Source organism: Rhamphochromis longiceps, linkage group LG19 (assembly GCF_057381845.1).
Source record: "Rhamphochromis longiceps isolate RC_006_pf linkage group LG19, R_longiceps_female_GT1.1, whole genome shotgun sequence".
Taxonomy (NCBI): Eukaryota; Metazoa; Chordata; class Actinopteri; order Cichliformes; family Cichlidae; genus Rhamphochromis; species Rhamphochromis longiceps.
In genome coordinates, this window is record NC_140575.1 from 29,784,386 (window position 1) to 29,800,726 (window position 16,341).

At 40.3% G+C, this 16,341-nt stretch overlaps 2 protein-coding genes across 3 annotated transcripts; both read right to left on the bottom strand.

Moving 5' to 3' along the window:
- Positions 1–41: 41 nt before the first annotated feature.
- Positions 42–7,248, bottom strand: tpp1 (tripeptidyl peptidase I). 2 transcript variants are annotated; one of them, XM_085392370.1, is made up of 13 exons: positions 7,168–7,248; positions 6,665–6,739; positions 6,290–6,429; positions 6,047–6,197; positions 5,549–5,670; positions 4,438–4,604; positions 4,101–4,299; positions 3,734–3,922; positions 3,253–3,322; positions 3,024–3,144; positions 2,729–2,890; positions 1,820–1,945; positions 42–1,556 (listed from the first exon to the last, which is right to left on the bottom strand). In XM_085392370.1, the coding sequence occupies exons 1-13, from the start codon at positions 7,176–7,178 to the stop codon at positions 1,416–1,418; spliced, it is 1,674 nt and encodes a 557-aa protein (XP_085248496.1). In that variant the 5' UTR covers positions 7,179–7,248; the 3' UTR covers positions 42–1,415. The 2 variants fall into 2 exon arrangements, with proteins under 2 accessions (XP_085248496.1, XP_085248495.1); XM_085392369.1 differs by having other exon boundaries at positions 6,665–6,742; positions 7,168–7,241.
- Positions 7,249–9,313: 2,065 nt separating this feature from the next.
- On the bottom strand, positions 9,314–15,455 carry mis18bp1 (MIS18 binding protein 1). Its single transcript, XM_085391074.1, has 16 exons — positions 14,475–15,455; positions 14,219–14,356; positions 13,820–14,091; positions 13,532–13,605; positions 13,240–13,361; positions 13,018–13,108; positions 12,741–12,856; positions 12,424–12,590; positions 12,274–12,343; positions 11,242–12,190; positions 10,986–11,164; positions 10,494–10,627; positions 10,263–10,405; positions 10,092–10,179; positions 9,945–9,999; positions 9,314–9,801 (listed from the first exon to the last, which is right to left on the bottom strand). Exons 1-16 carry the CDS (start codon positions 15,301–15,303, stop codon positions 9,698–9,700), a joined length of 3,531 nt encoding a protein of 1,176 aa, XP_085247200.1. The 5' UTR covers positions 15,304–15,455; the 3' UTR covers positions 9,314–9,697.
- Between the last annotated feature and the right edge of the window lie 886 nt (positions 15,456–16,341).

A 16,341-nucleotide genomic window follows, 5' to 3' on the forward strand; every position in this document is an offset into this window, starting at 1 on the left:
GAACTTTGGTTTCTTCTTTCATTCAAATAGAAATAAATAAGTGGAACTTCTTTTTGTTTAATCCTTTTCCATAGTGCGTACACACAAATGGTAGTTTTGTCAACTTTTGCAGTTACAAAGGTTCATCTGTAAAAATTAGTTTGTCGGCTTGTTTTTCTTCGCGTGCCAGGATACTGAAAACAGTAGAGGCCAGAGGCCGTGTTGACATTTGCATTGGAAATGACAGGGCAGAATTTTCAACTTTAACCAGTTTGTATAAGGTCTTTAGTCATAACCCACTTCTATTACATTTATCTATTTACACTTATTTTCAATGCATAATTTGCAGATTATTCTTGATTAATAATAAATTAAAATGTTAGCTTCAAAGTGTGGCGATTGATGAATTCACCCACAGGTAAATGATGATTGAGACTGGGAGGAGACAAAAATCCCTGAGAGGGTTGTGCCACAAAGGCTGATTGTTGTAAAGTCAAATATGTAGCTCCGGCTCCTGTGGCAACCCATTGTGACAGCCAAAGGAAGCTCTAATAAGCTCACATTTCCAAACTGCAACCATCATAACATACTTTCAAACATCGAGGATAATACCGAACACCCATCTGACATTTTGTTGTACATAATCTGGCTTTAATCAGTCCACAAAAATAGTAAAGGCAGTGCTTTCACAACAAGTACAACAATGCTGGTGGGTAGAATTGCTGAATCACTTCAAATCCACATATTACAACACATCTTGTCATTTCACAGCAGCAAATCAAGATTTCAAAGGTCCTCTTAATCAGCACACCACAAAGTATGTTCCCCTTTTTAGTGCACATACATGAGCGGTGTTTTAAAAATCTCAAACAACACGATGACTTGTACCTAGTTTATCCCTGCCGAGTAGTTAGGAAGTCTCATTCCCTGTACAGATCAGATATTAATCCAGCTCACAGTCATTAAGAATCAACAGCACTATTTTAAAACAAGCTGTGCATAAGAAGTGATTACAGTATATATTTCCACCTTTTCAATAAAGTTATTTAATCTTTTTGCATAGCCAACTGTACGTCCTCACTGTGTATCTAAAGGGATGGATGTAAAGCCAAGAATATCTCAAATCTGGGTCAGTTATAAATGCAGTGAACAGCAGAAAATGGCAGCTGTAGTGCAGTATTAAAAAACTACCACTTTAATTATCCCTGGCAAACATACTTGAACAGTTTGAAGCCTTAAAATGAGAGGCGATGCAATTATCCTTAAATGATTCAGCAAACAAAAATCTTTAGGAGTTCAATAATCCTTCAACTTCAAACGTATACCTGAATAAAACCAAAAGAGGCAACCTAGAGTATAGCTATTCGACCCTTTTGCCTTTGGCATTGTGTGTCTGCCGTCTACTCTCAGAGCAGGCGCTGGTGGGTTATTTGCAGCTAATCACTCAGGAGGACAGCCAGCAGGGCAGGATAGTTTGGCGTACCCCAGCCGGTAACAGGATCCCACGAAGGTGCGGCACAGAAACCCTGCCCTTGAACCTGCTCGTCCAGACAGCCATAGTGGCAACCTTCAGTTACCTTGAGACAAAAGTGAACAGCATTTAGGAAACAGACCTCGACCATGGATATTTGGTTTCTTGTTTTAAAAAAATGCCTTAGTGAACACCCGTCATAACAGTAGCAGCGTAAACAAAGCTTGTTTTTCGGTTAAAGCGTCGCAGTGTCTATGTTGTGTAATCTATACAAGTGGAGCATTCTTCAATAGTTTGGTAACAACAAGAGTCCTCCAATAATTACTTCAAGTACTTATCTACAGTAATAGTATAATTAGCTGCACTTACATCAAATAAGGCCTTTCCATTCAGCTTATAGAGTCGGGGGTTGAGGAAGCCCAGGGCAGGCAGGCCCTTCATGAAACGTTGATCATTGATGAGGGAAAGCATACCTCCGACTACAGGGGTCGATGCCTGGATGGGTAAGCAATGCATGTGAGATACAATGAGCCACAAGAAGCAGACATTCAAAGCAAGTGATTTAAGGTAAGTGCAGACTGTTGGTGGTGCAGCAGGTGGTGAATGGGGGTGGCTACACTCTGTAAACACAAACATTTCTTTAACTGAAATAAACCTCCCATGATGTGTAAGGCTTTTGTACCAAATGTAAAGGAATCTGAAGAGCGCAACATGGGGGAATGAAGCATCACCCTTTTAGACCTTCACTCATTTTAAAGCAAATCCCCTGTAGCTATTGAGTTTGCCTGCTCAGATCCATCCTAACTGCACAGAGTCTGTTCTGGAAACTACAGGTACAGGTATAGATATTTATGTACAGATGTATGATTGTGCATTTTTGTTGTATGCATATCAGTGTGTAGGTATGAATGCACTTGTCTTACTCTATATGAGCCATTGGCTGGTGATTTGAAAGTCAGATGAATATTTCTATTATTCATTAGACGGGACCAACTCAATTTCAACCACAGAATCTGTGTTATTTATATAGAGATGTCTAATGTATTTGTTATGTTGCTTCGATGAATGTCCATACACGTCAAGTGTACTTTGTTGGAAATAAACTTATCTGTCCAAAAAAACTAAACCTGCAACATTTTAGGAGCCCATAGAGGAAAAAAGGCACCAGCTTCGTTTAGTCTGTCAGTTTGCCCATTGGGCTAATTTTATGGTTCTTCTGTTTCTTTTTTCCTCCTCTGCTACATTGTCAATTCTCTATTTGCTACAAAGGATACTGACCGAGGTCCCCGACACCCACGGGACAGGCACTCTGTTGATGACCACCCAGTAATTATCAGATAGGGCAGCCATGTCTGGGTAAGCCCTTCCGCTGGTATTGAAGTATGACTTAGGAGGGAGGGATGCCGCTACAGTCTTTAGATAGCTATTCACCGCAGTGGTCTGTGGGAACACACACAGAGCACAGATAGCACTGTTTACACTGACTTTTGGGGGGGAAAAAAACACACGATGATCACTGGATACATAAATGAACGGAGATGTATCATGTATCACTAAAGGCTGATGATTTTACCTGGTAGTCGGGCATCTTAAAGATGTTGCTGAAGCCTCCACCACTGATTGAGTCTGTGACTTCATACGTGACCTTATAGGGGTTCTTGAAGGATGTGCCTCCTACTGTAGTCACATATGGGCTGGAAACAAGAAGCTCTTTAAATCAGATTTTTTTTAATATAGTAAACTATCTGTTGCAAATAATTACACGCTGCTTTAGTTTCACAAAACTGGAGTTGATGTTTTACCTTGAGGCAGGGAAACTGGGCCTGAAGGTGTTTTCTTTCCCCAGATGTCTGCATCCAGCACCACTGTCACCTGAACACGACACAAGATCAGGGTGATTATAAGTGAGGTGGCAGGTGATGGTGCAGTAAATTTTACTAATGACTGGCAGCCTATTGACTGTTGCTTTGGAGCCGTGATAAAAAGCAAGCAGAACAAAAAGGTATCGCGTACACATGCCGTGCCATCAGGGGTTCAGTATGAAACAATGGTGCTGTATTCATGTTTCAAGTGACATAATGATCTGACAATGAGAGTGACTTTACAGTCAGGTGACATATTGCCAAGGAGACAAAGCCTCTTATTTTCTTTACACGATCAGGTAAAGAATTCCCCAGTTATTCAAGTCAAGTCTCATTTTTAACCAAGGTGACGAAAACCACAAAAAGCACCACAACATGTCACACACATGTTACTATTACAAATGTTACTGTTATTACTGACCAGAAGCAAAGAGCAATGAGATTCCTCTGACGCCGGCCTTCATGAACTCTGTGTTGATGCGTGTCATGTAGGCTGCAGAAAGACTGTCTTCATCATCTCCATAGCTGATAGTGTGAACCCAGGGCAGGTCAGTCATGTTGCTGAGCAAAATCATCCACTGGAGGAAAGGCTCCTGGGACTCATGGCGACCTGGAGGCACAGCAGAACAATTTAAAGGGAAAAAAGAAACGTTACTCTGTGTGGAGGTTGGTTTTTTTTCTTGCTTTTAACTCCAAGCTCTGACCTCTTTGCTAAAGGGTTTATCATTTCTATATCATGATTTTGTTTTGAATAATCTAAAAACAGAAAGACAAACTCTTTCTCATACCTGGATTGGTGAAGACCCAAGTGGAGATGTTTGCCCCTGTGCTCATGATGTACTCTACATCCAGACTGGCCTCTATACCAGCTTTTCCTCCCCCCTGGGTTCCTACAACTCGATCCACCTCAGACCGATGCTGGAAGGCACCACCGAACATGGCCATGAACTCAGCCAAGTCAGCGGGATGGTAATATTGCTCCAAAAACTAAAAGAGAAAGCAGCTAGCTACAGTGAAAAATTACACCACGTTATAGTCAGATTAAAGACTTGGAGCTGAAGGTTATATGGCTAGTTGCAACATTTAACCTTTCATCCCTTAAATAATAAGGTGAGTGTATCATACTTGAGCTACAGCTTGGCTGTTGTTCTGAACTGATCCCACATCAGCTGATGTTAGATTGTAGCGAGTCCTTAAAACAGCAGGAGTCACCCCGAGGTGAAACCCTGCCTTAGACTTCTGCTTCTTGCTGAGATCCAGTCCCTTAGGAGGAAGACGGTGAAGTCCTCCAACTGCAGAAGCATACACAAATTTTTAAAAAAAATTAAATCCCACATCCACTTCCTTAACCACTTATGTACTTCAGAGTCACGGGGGCGGCAGTGTCAATGCAGATCCAAACCTAATCATATGAGATGCTCTCATAAAGTTCAAAGACTTTGCCATAAAAAATGATGAAGTCTTTGAACCCAAATATATCTCCTCACCTGCATCTCAAACCCACTTTTTGTGTAGTTTCTATTTATTCCTTTTTTGATTAGTCACTGAAGTGCCATTCTGACCACTTGCACGTTGGTATTTACGATTTCAACAGAAATATCCGAGAGAAACCCACAACTTCTGTGTAAAAAATTACCCTGTGGCTAAGCACCGGCACCCACACACCAAGCAACAGTTTCTAAGGAAAAAGTGGTTAGCAGCGTCACCTTACACCAGCAAGGTTTCTGATTTCAATTCTGGCTGTACTTAAGGTGGTTAGAATAAAGCACTATATGATGATTAAAAGTGTGATTTGTAGGACTTTAACAGGTCATTAACACTGCAGAAGCACTGAATACATGTAAACACACACACACAGGTCAGGGTCAAACTTGGGTTCTACTGTAACACCCTGAAGCTTGTGAAGGAGAATATTTGGTGCCACACTGGAGTTTTCTTGGCCACAATGACAATTTAAGTAACCACCCAAAAATTTAGGCCCTATGCGACACTATCCTCTTCCCCAAAATAAAATTCCTGGTAAAAAGAAATGTAATGAAAAGGTTATTGAGGATCCAGTGGGCAGTAGTGACGTCTATTCAAGTGGACTGAACGGGACAAAGAAGCGATCTAAAAAAAAAGTTTTTGCAGCAAAATGTGAGTAGGTGTATTTTTTTGCAAGCAATCGTAGAACTTTATGACCTAGGTCTAAAAAAAAACCAACATAATAATTAGCAGCTTTTGAAATGGAGCTCACCAAAGTCAAGGTGATGATGAACGTCATCGGGAACCGAGTATGGAGCTGAAGACCTCACTAAATAATGTCCATCTCTCATATAACGGTGAAATCTGCTTCCTGGAAGTAACCTCTCTGCAGTCCTGAGGGAAAAAAGCAAACAAAAGAATTCAGTACAACTATCATTTACTGTCATTACCATGCAAACACATGCAAGTCCATTTATGTGTGTTTAAAAAGGAAACAATGTAAAACAGATAAAACAGGAACTTCTAGTAAGTGAAATCGACTCCTTGTCTCAGCCTTGATTTATGAATTTCATTTTACTCCAGGTCAATGTCTGATTTTTTTTTTAACCCAAAACCGCATAAAGAGGAACTATATCACAAGATACAAGCATTAGTGGGAGATTTACACTGCTACAGAACTCGTGTTGAAGAAGTGACTTTGCGCTTTAACTGTGTCATGAGCAAGTGAGTTGAGTAAGCAGAACAAATGCTGCCAAAGAAATATGCTTACTCTGCAGTCATGGTGCACTGCAAAAAGTCCTGAGTGCGAATCGTAAGGCAGTTTGTAATCCCATGACTCTGCAGCCAGCGATGCACCACTTTCTCGGTCAGGTCAGAGGGACGCACGAGGGAGGCTACTTCCTCTAGACTGAGATGCTTACCTGGAGTGCAAACGAGCACAGGTTAACGTTTAAAGGAGTTTTTCTTTCTGTTTTTAAAATGTAAAGGTTGCAGTTATCGGATAGATCCATACCATACTGAACTGAGTCAGGGTCTGACACCAGCCTGAGCTTTTCCTCCAGCAGGTGAACATTCTGCTGCTTTAGGGCAAAAGTCAGTTCGAGCTCTTCTGTGGGACCAACCCGATCCACATGAGCCCACTCCTGTGGTATCCTGTGTAAAGAGGAATAAAAATTTTGAAAATGTATTTTAACAGTCAGAAATTAATGGCAAGCATTTAAATGGCTGGGAGACCTGGTATAACAGACTTATTAATAAACACGGCACCCAGTAATTAATTACATATGAATCATACCTCACTTTACAGTCTATAGCTAGCAGAAATCCAGATGTAACTTAAAGTAAATAATACATATCATAACAGATTTAAAATTGTATGTTTGCTCACAAGACATCCTGGTCTGACTCCAGATATCCACTCCAGACCACCGAACTGAATAAAAAGGGCAAGGAGAAGACCAGTCTGCTGGAAGAAAGGAGAAATCAAAGCATTGAAAATCAGATACACCCAAAACAAACCCGGAAGTTTTGTCAAAACTACAATTAGCACCTAGTGTTATTTCAGGTCGGTAACAAAACATGTCTTGGTGCATCTTTGACGTCTCAATGTGATTCAGGTAAGAAGGTAAAATTAAAATCATACGCATTTCTTCATGCCTTCATGCCTTCATGCACACATAGCGTTATGCTAATGCTACATCTATTACAGAAAAGCGCGGTTTAGTTTATTACAGCTTTAACGTCCCACGGCCACTTTAACCTGCTACATTAGCAGCAGCTATAGGTCACCAGTGACGTAAAAAACGTGGGTTAGCTACGTTTAAACAGTTCACGGTATCGCACTCTTCATTATTTATGTAAATAAGCTCTGAAGTTATCTAAAGCACTCACAGTTTGTTCATGGTGTCCTCTCCTGTTTCAGATTTCCAAACTCAAGCGACCAGGTTAGTGTATGCGCACTAGTCATGTGACTTTGTTTTCACGTGATTAGCAACCGCTGCCCCCCCCTTCCCCCTCCCACCACCGATCCTTTAACACGTTTGTAATGTAGTATGTTCTGCTAACTTTTATTTTTGGTTTATTTATGTTTGTTTTGTTTTTTTTACTGCACGTAAACGCTGCTCCTTAACAGTATTCAAATAGAAAAAGTAAGTTCAAATCTGTGTCACAGCTTCACTTTTGCTGGTTTGGAGGCAAGTTTTGTAAATTTCCTGCTATGGTTTGGATATTTCTGTCCACTCACACTTCTCCTTCACCACTGTGGACTTGGAATGAAAGAAAAATTGTCTCCCCAACTAAAAGCAAAAGAACAAAAACAAAAAAACTAGCTAACTTAAAATAACTAGACGGTAGAAAATAACTAAAATAATATTGCAAACTTAAAAAACCTAACTATAATAACACATACCAGTGTGGAAAGACTAAATTGAATAATACACATATATTTACTAAGTTTGTATTGTAAGTCTGGTATATTTCTGTTGTGGTACAGTACTGTGCAAAAGCCTGGAGTCAGCTCTCATATCTCAATATTTTGCTTCCAAGTACCCAGTCCTTGTACCTGGCCTTTTTCAGAGGAATGCTTTCTTTGTTTGTTAAACCACTTAACACTGACTTATGAATCGTTCAAAGATAAAACAGGCACTTAACTCAAGGACTGAACCAGCGTTGTGTCTACACATAACAGACAGGTCAACAGCAAAGAACTAATTTTAAATGGTTTCTTTAGGCACTTTGTTACTAGCAGCCTGTCACAATAGGCACACAGTTTTGCAGCATTAAATAGTATTTTGCACCAACAAGGTGATTCCTAAAGAACTGTTAGCCAAAAACTTGGCATATCTTGGCATGGTGTGCAAAAAAATTGAGGAAAAAATTGAAAGTGGATAAGAAACGGCAGGCCTAAAAAAAAAAAGATCCACAGCAGGAAAAGCAGTTAGTGAAGGTTATATCCTTCAGAAAAAGGAAAAATCCAGCAAAGACCTGAGAAATGCATCTGCTATTCACTGAAGCCTCATCACAAATGTGGCTTCAGTGAATAGCCACAGGAAACAGCAAGAAAATGAGGACTGGGATAGGTCTTTTCTATTAGAACTGGACTGATCTTATGGAGGGATTAATCCAGTTTTGACATTTCTGGCTCATCATCATCAGTATGTACAGAAGAGAAATCTTGTGGTACAGTATCTGTACAATGAAAATGAAAATTCTTAAAGAATCAAGCACCTTCTTACCTTACAGACCCAAAATACTGTATCACCTGAATAGAGTACTTTGCTCTACTTTTCATTCCTAGATTTAAAAGTAGAATAGGAAGCAGAGCAGAGAGGCCCCTCTCCTGTGGAACCAGCTCTCAGATTTGGGAGACAGACACCCTCTCTACTTTTAAGATTAGGCATAAAACTTTTCTTTTTGACAAAGCATAAAGTTGGGACTGAATCCCTTAGTTAAACTACAAAAGGCTTAGGTTGCTGGGGCTCCCATGATGCACTTTTTCTTCTTGACTCACTATGTGTTTATACGCCACTCTCATTTAAATATTAGTTATTAATAACTCTTTGGCTCTCTTCCAGTGTCTTTTTGTTCTGTTTCATTACCTCCAATCAGTCGCGACAGATGACTGACCGCCGTTCCGCTTGAGGTTTCTTCCTGTTAAAAGGAAGTTTTTCCTTCCCACTGTCATCAAGTGCTTGCTCATTGGGATCTGATTGTTGGGAGTTTTTCTGTATTACTGTAGGGTCTTTACCTTACAGTATAAAGCACACAGACAACTGTTGTTGTGATTTAATGCTATATAAATAAAACTGTACTGAACTGAATTTTAATCAGTGGTGTTAAGGATCTTGTCATAATTATGAATGTGGACAGTACCATGTGGAAGCATTACTGAAGCAGTGTGAAATCGTCTTGACAAAGAACAGAATAAAAGGCAGCCAAAAGAAAGTGTTGAATTTCCTTCAGGAAGCCTGTAGAACTCATCCTGAAGACTACTTGAGCACATCAACACCAACAACCTCTGTGCAACTAAAGCATAAAACAATAATTAACAATGGGGGAAAAAAAGGTTTATTATAAGTAACCCTTTGGTATATAAAAAAAAAAAAATGCAGATACACAAAAACTATATTTACAAGGATGTACTGCAAGACAGCAGCAGTTCTTTTTTTATTCTCTATTAAAATTGATTTTACATTTGCAACTATTAAATGTAGACCACATTGTCTCAACACAAAAATATTTATACGTTACAACATTGGAAGTTATGTACATTGAAGTGGTGAGGAAGACTGGCAACAGATGTTTGGCTGTTCATGTCTCAAGGTGGGGGGATCCCACCTTTCCTCTGCTAATTTTGACTCATTTGAAGAATTTCAGATTTAAAAATAAAATGAACAACATGACATTTCATTTCTGGCTTTGATCAGTCGTTATCTGAGAAGTAGAAATCCTCCTCCTCTTCTTCACTTTCAGACAGCGCCTCATTGTTTCCAGGGAACATCTCCCAAACCACGAATGTATCGTTTTCTAGTGCAAAAGAGGGGAAAAATAAATAAAACAGGTGGTCAAAGACAAAAAACCAAAACTCTACCTGTAAAGTTATGAACTCTTTTCCTTTTATCTATATATTCCTTTTGTACAACTGTTACCTAATTCTTAAGGACACTTACCCGTGTTGCCACATCTTCTCATTGTTCTTTTAGCTGATGGTGTGGGTGTGAATCTCTGAAAGTCAAAAGAAATACAGTGTTGTGTGAAACAAACTTCCATGATGAAAAATGTCACAAATTACGCCCAATCTGTTAGGAAAGAAGTACCTTTGAAGGAAGTGGGAGCTTGCAGGCGTTAAACTGATTTTTTTTAATCCTCTTCTGCAGTTGATACACGTACTTATCGTCATTGTCCCTTTAAAATCGAGGCAAAAATTAAGTGAAAACGTTGTTTTCCTGCACTCATCTCATTTCAGGTTAGAACAGACGTTCGCCCACCTGTTTGGAGAACCCATCATGCCTGGAGTGATATGCAGACACTGAGGAGTCTTTACTTCAGGGAAACGTGCCGACATAGGGGTCAAGGGTTCCAGGTCCGACACTGCCAAGTCTTCTTCGTCCTCGGAATACAAGGAAGGGAGCTGCGTGTCGAGGCACGGTCAAGAGGAATGGTTAGTTGTTGTTTAGTGTAACGACTACTCATAAAAATCCTGTGAAAGGGAGACAAACCTCAAAGCGCTTGTTCTGCATGTATTCAGAGCTGAAAACGTCATCAACATTGTCCCTGGGCATAGTCTCCAAAAACTGACGCACTTGCTGTTTTCTCTTTAGGGTTCCCACTCGGGCTGATATCACAGGATGATCTGTAACCAAACACAGGCAGATAGGCATCACCGGCTAAGGCTATGTAAGGGTGCTAAATTTGTGTATACTTTGTTCAAATCTGTGTAACAAAACAAGCTCTAGACTGTATTTAAATTTTAAAGAATTTATTACTCAAAGAGAAAACAGTAGATCAATAATGAAGGTACCTGTTGGCTGTATGCATGAGATTGTCCCATTTTACTTAAAGAGTATAATGGGACACAAAGTAGTGAATAGTGAAGTAATACTTTTCAATGCTGGAAAAATATCCCTCAAAGTTATTAATGAAACACCTTAAAATGGTACACAAATTAACTAACTTGCACAGTCGACATCCCAGAAGTGTCTATTCCCTACCTGGAGCTTGGGGCGGCTCAACCTTTTTCTTTTTGGGTTTCGTGGCTTTCTTAGCAGGACTGTACGATGCTCCCTGGGATGTGTGCTGGCTGTGGCACTCTTCTGCAGAACGGGTTCCCACCATCCGTGCTACCTTTGCCCAGTAATTTGCCATGTGCTTAGGATAGTAAGACACAGCCCTGGCAAACAGAACATAGAAAAACACGATTATAACCACAAGAGAGCGACAAGGCTTTACTGCGGATACAAAACTCACTCTTGTAGTCTCATCAGCTCTGCCTCTGTCCACTTATCCTCATCGTGCTCCGGCGGTATGCTGCCCTTGTTCGTACTGTGTTTCTTGCTGGATTGCGTGGGCGCAGCCAAAGTCTTTGTGGGTGCCGGTGCTCTGGTGCATTTGCTTGACTTGTGTTTTGGTTTGTGCCTCATCAAGTTATCTGAATCCTCTGACTTGGTGGATGAGGACCCATGTTTTGGCTGAGGCCTGCTACGAGCATTTCTACTGCTTTTACTGTGTGCTCCTTTCCTTTCCCTCCGTCTCCTTGTGGGTAACTCATCGTCCGATGACAGATTCTGGGATGTTTCATCATTCACTGGGGGAGATTCTAGGGGATTTGTGATCCGTTTTCTTGTATTTACTCTTTTTGTAGGCCTGCGAGTGGCATGTGACCCATATTTTTGGGACTTCAGTGCTGAATGCTCTCTGTTATCTTTTTCCTCTTCAGATCCTGGTGAGTTGTTTGTGGCAGAGCTGTGGCTCGACTTTGACTCCCTGTGAGTGCTCCTGCTGTCTTTACTGTGTCCTCGCTTCTTCCTCTTAATAGATAACTCATCATCTGATGACAGATGCTGTAATGTTTTAACTGAAGGAGTTTCTGGGGAATTTATGACAGCCTGTTTACTTTTAGATAATCTTGCTGAAGCACTACAGCTGCCCTGTGACTGTTTCTGTGATCTCTGTGCTGAAGACTTTTCATTATCACTGTGGTGTTTTAGGACAGTGTCCACATGTAGTTCTCTTTCTTTAGCAGGACACTTTTGGCCAGACCTTGTTATTCTTCCTGCCCCCTCCTCAGGGCTTATTAGTAGCTCTGCAGCAGGTTCGAGAAAATCAGAGTGATTCCTGTCTGGTTTAGCCTTGACTCTGTTGCGTCTGTGAAGAGGAGCCTTGACCTTCCTCAGTAGTACTGATGCCTCCTTTTCACCTAGGATCAGAGAACACAGTTTTATGCAACATGTACTTTAAAATCTCACACTGCTATGACTAAAGCTCCAAGAGCGTCTTTACCTTCACTGCAGGGCAAGAACACACGGACGGGCTCCTGCGACATCCCTGTAGACAATGTTGTATTGACCTCCTGTGGAATATCAAAATGAATATAGTTGAAGTAACTCACCCTTAATTATAACACACACAAGCCCAACTTTAGGTGCTTACAGAGTTGCAGATGGAGGTATTATAACATTCATGGATGGTAACGTTCATGAACGCATCTAGAATGACGCGCCCTCCTTTCCAGTACTCCAAAGGTGGTTTGATTACTCGACCGCTTCGAGACACTTTCATGCTAGAGGAGGGGGCACCCATGGGAGGGCAGGATTCAGCTAGAGAGAATTAACAGAGAAAGTAAAATTACTTTATTGTAAAAACAAAAACAACAACAATTTATTCATGCCCCCAAATCCACTAAAAACAAACAAACAAACAAACAAAAAAAAACAAAACACGTCACCAGGTTTGTATCGTGTACTTACATGTCATAAAGGAAGTTTGCTGGTTCAAAGAACTGTTGATGAGGGAGGCCTCCGATTTTTTCTTCGATTTGATACCACTACTTTCACTTTTCTTCTGTCTTCCTCTGCCTTGGTTGCTACAGGAAAACAAAATTTAGGTCTTAACCAAGCCCAAAGGTGTAAAACAACCAATCTAAACAAATTATACAAAAAATAATTAATTTAGTCACAATCCCCCTGCAAAAACAAACACAATATATTGACCGCAAGAGCAGGGATGTGAAATTAGTGTTCTTACTCTCTCGACTCTGTCAGCATCTTGTTGTAAAGCGCCTTCCAGTCAGGAGGAAAACCCTTTTCAAACTTTTTCAAAAACCACCTGGGAAACTCTGGGAAAAAAGAAAGAGTAAATCCATGTAATACCATGCATAGGACTCTCTCTATACAGCTTTGCTTCACCCTTTTATCCATTTTTAATTTCTTCCCACGCACAATTGGAAAAAGGTTCAAGTCAGCTTACCGGGTTCAACTTTCAAGTTCATCTTCCCAACCAGGATGTAAACCCTGCCGGAGACGGTCTTTATCATAGAATTAGAAACCCTGTGCATGATGACGTTACTGTTCCATGGTATGTTGTCTTCCCTGGGAGGAAATGACCAGCAGTTAACTATGAACCTCATTAAAATCTTTTGGATGAAACCAAAAAAATGTCTAAGTCTAATGTCTAAATGTCTATCAAATGAGAAAAGCAACCTGACATCATGTCATTCTCCTCATTCACAAAGTTCAAAATTACATCAAACAACACTTACCCGTGGATTCCATCAACAAAGAGGCCCTTGCTGTTCTTCCTCAGGAACCACTTTTTGAGATAAATCACACTCTCCTACCAAAGGAGGGAAACAAGGGGACAATGATGAACCAGAGAAAACTTGTATAGGGAAATGCAAACTGCCGCTGACCTACTTTTTCAATTTGCTCTTGAAATGTAAATGTATCAGTAACTGTTTTTCTTCAAACAGTTTTCAGGCTCAACCGACACAAGGCCTGCCATTTGTTCACTTATATTTCATTAATAGGCATTTATTTGCTTTACTCACGCTGGGGAATGTTGCTTGCTTAGGCCACTTGTTGCACTTGAACACAGCCTCTTGTCTCTTCGGAATCAAGATCTTCGGAGAATTGAGCACGAGCGGGTCTTCGAGCAAAACGGGCTTCGACGACACAGCCGAGGTCAGAGCGTCAGCTGACTCTGATATGCGCCGGCTTACAGGAACATCACTTTCTGAGGTGTTTGTAAACACACTGTCGTCCCTCTCACCAACACTGTGAGGTGTGGAGAGAGGGCTGTCTCCGGACTTAAGGGAGTTACCTATGGGAAAGATATTGTGCCATAAGCAAAGGTGTGTTGTGCACAGTGACCTGGGAAAACTCAAACTATATCTATAGAAACTGCTTAAACCGGATGTGCTGCTTTTTTAACACCATGGCACACTCACCTGCATTAAAGATGTCCCTCGTGGTATTGATAGCTTCATGAACTCCCCGCAGTTCCCTTTTGCTTTCTCTCTCCTTCATATAAGCAAACATCTTAGCTGGAGACATTATAGGAATTTTTTCCAAAACAACACCACAGCCTGTTTCAAAACAGAAGAAATATTTTATTATTATTCTATTGTAGGCGTCTACCAGGTGATTTCTATACACCTCTATATTCTGATGTAAGGTGGGGAAAGGCAGGAAAAAATGTCTCACGTCTCTCTGCCACGGATTTTCTTGGTGTGAACATGTCTTCGGGGATCCTCTCTGGTTGGTCAGTGGAGCATCCTCTGATGTTCATCCAGGTGCTGTGGGTGTTCTCCTCGCTGACAGCAGGGGCTTTCCTCTGCCGAGGCTGACATGTGAGTTCATTTCTCACCTCCTCAGTGCTGTTGGTGTTGACTTTGTTAAACTCCTGCTGCTCCCATTTTCTCTTCCTCAGCCTCTTCACCATGGGGGAAAAGGCACTGGCTGTGGACAGGGGTTTGTGGAGAGGAGCGCATTCTTCATCAGAAGCAATGCTCTTGCAGTCACTTTCGACAGGTTGAACCTTCAACGGAGTCGTGCTGGAGAGGATGAACTGATCCGCGTCTCTGACCTGAGGAGGTTCTTTGTGGATATGATTAGTCAGAAAGAGAGGGTGAGATATGGCTGTCGACTCCAGGAAACGTCTCTCGCTTCTTGTGCATCCAAGTCCCATTTCAACCACTGGAAGCGTTTCCTCCAAAGGTTTGCGGATAAAGTCTGAATACGAATACGGAGAGGTTTTCTGTGGACTCTTAATGGGCGAGAGAATCAAAGGCTGGGCTTCGTTGCCGAACCTCTGATTCTCATCGAACTCCTCGGTCACCCAGATCCTCTGCTGCTGCTTCCTGGGCGACTTTAAATTAACTCTGTACTCCTCTCGAGCGTTGTTCGGCGGACCGTTGTCGTCTTTTGCGCACATCGCTTCCTTTTGCACCTTGGATTTGAGCTTAGCAAAAACTTTGGCCGGAGATTCAAACTGCGGTTTTGTCTGTTGTAATAAATGAAAATACGAAGCCATGATTCTCGAGCTGAAGTTACCTGACTGTAGATCCGAGGCGTTAGCTAGCAGCTAACGAGCTAGCCCGCAAATTTTAAATTTCTCATCACCGCCGCCTTTGGCTCAAACCGTGTGACGTACTTTCACAACAAGTACGTCACTGCCGCTCATCTCTGGAGTTTTGTTTTTATGAATAAAACTTTATTTAAAAGTTTGAAAACATATTCTTGCAGTCTGTAAGGTTTTTTTTTTTAATTTTTATTATTTAACACGAAAATACAAATAAATATGATACTTTTATTACTCACCAAAGGTTGAGCATGTAAAAAAAAAGTAAATAATAATAATAAATGGATAAACGAAGAACTATACATATATAATATTCAATATAATTCAATCTAAAAATGTCAATTAAATTTAAGACTAAAAAAATGATAACCAGTGTAATATGACTTCAGAAAAGTAACTGATAATTAATTTCTTTATGAAGAATTTTAAAAAAAGAAGATGACTCTTTCACGTGATACATACAGAAAACTTAAATACATAATGTTAATTTCTTTCCCTTTGTAATTTTCCCCCCAAAAAATAATATTTGCTGTTGAGTTGATATATATATATATATATAGCAATGTAATTGATATGTTTGTGTATTTTAACTTATATTTGTTCTTTATCATGTAGTTTAAATTATTAAATTCTTCTAGTTTTACACACACATTCTATTCTCTTTAATTGTAGCCATGTATTACTCTAACCACTTTCCATTTGTGGATAAGAGCTCCCCAAGAGTAAAATCACTTAACTTAAAGTCTTTATTTCCATAGCAAATAATATAAAAAGATATATCTAATATTAGATTCAGACAGCTTTTCCTTAACTTTAAGGATTTATCTGTAAAAGCAATAATATTTTGGAAATTTTTATGTATTTAATTAATTTATATGTCATAATTCATAGGCCTAGCAACTTATCATACTTTCCATTGGTACTTGTACTTAAGGAGAATACTATAACGCAATTAGTATGCACAGGCCTTATTTATTGTACTCTTTTTAT

Excerpts from the sequence above, each read along its gene's own strand:
- tpp1 (XM_085392369.1), bottom strand. Across the intron at positions 6,198-6,289 it reads CCCTGACTCAGTTCAGTATG|GTAAGCATCTCAGTCTAGAG; the intron begins GTATGGATCTAT and ends TTTGCACTCCAG. Across the intron at positions 4,605-5,548 it reads TCATCATCACCTTGACTTTG|TTGGAGGACTTCACCGTCTT; the intron begins GTGAGCTCCATT and ends ATGCTTCTGCAG.
- mis18bp1 (XM_085391074.1), bottom strand. The coding sequence starts at position 15,303 with ATGGCTTCGTATTTTCATTTATTACAACAGACAAAACCGCAGTTTGAA. Across the intron at positions 13,109-13,239 it reads GAACTTGAAAGTTGAACCCG|AGTTTCCCAGGTGGTTTTTG; the intron begins GTAAGCTGACTT and ends CTTTTTTCCCAG. Across the intron at positions 12,591-12,740 it reads GCAAACTTCCTTTATGACAT|CTGAATCCTGCCCTCCCATG; the intron begins GTAAGTACACGA and ends AATTCTCTCTAG.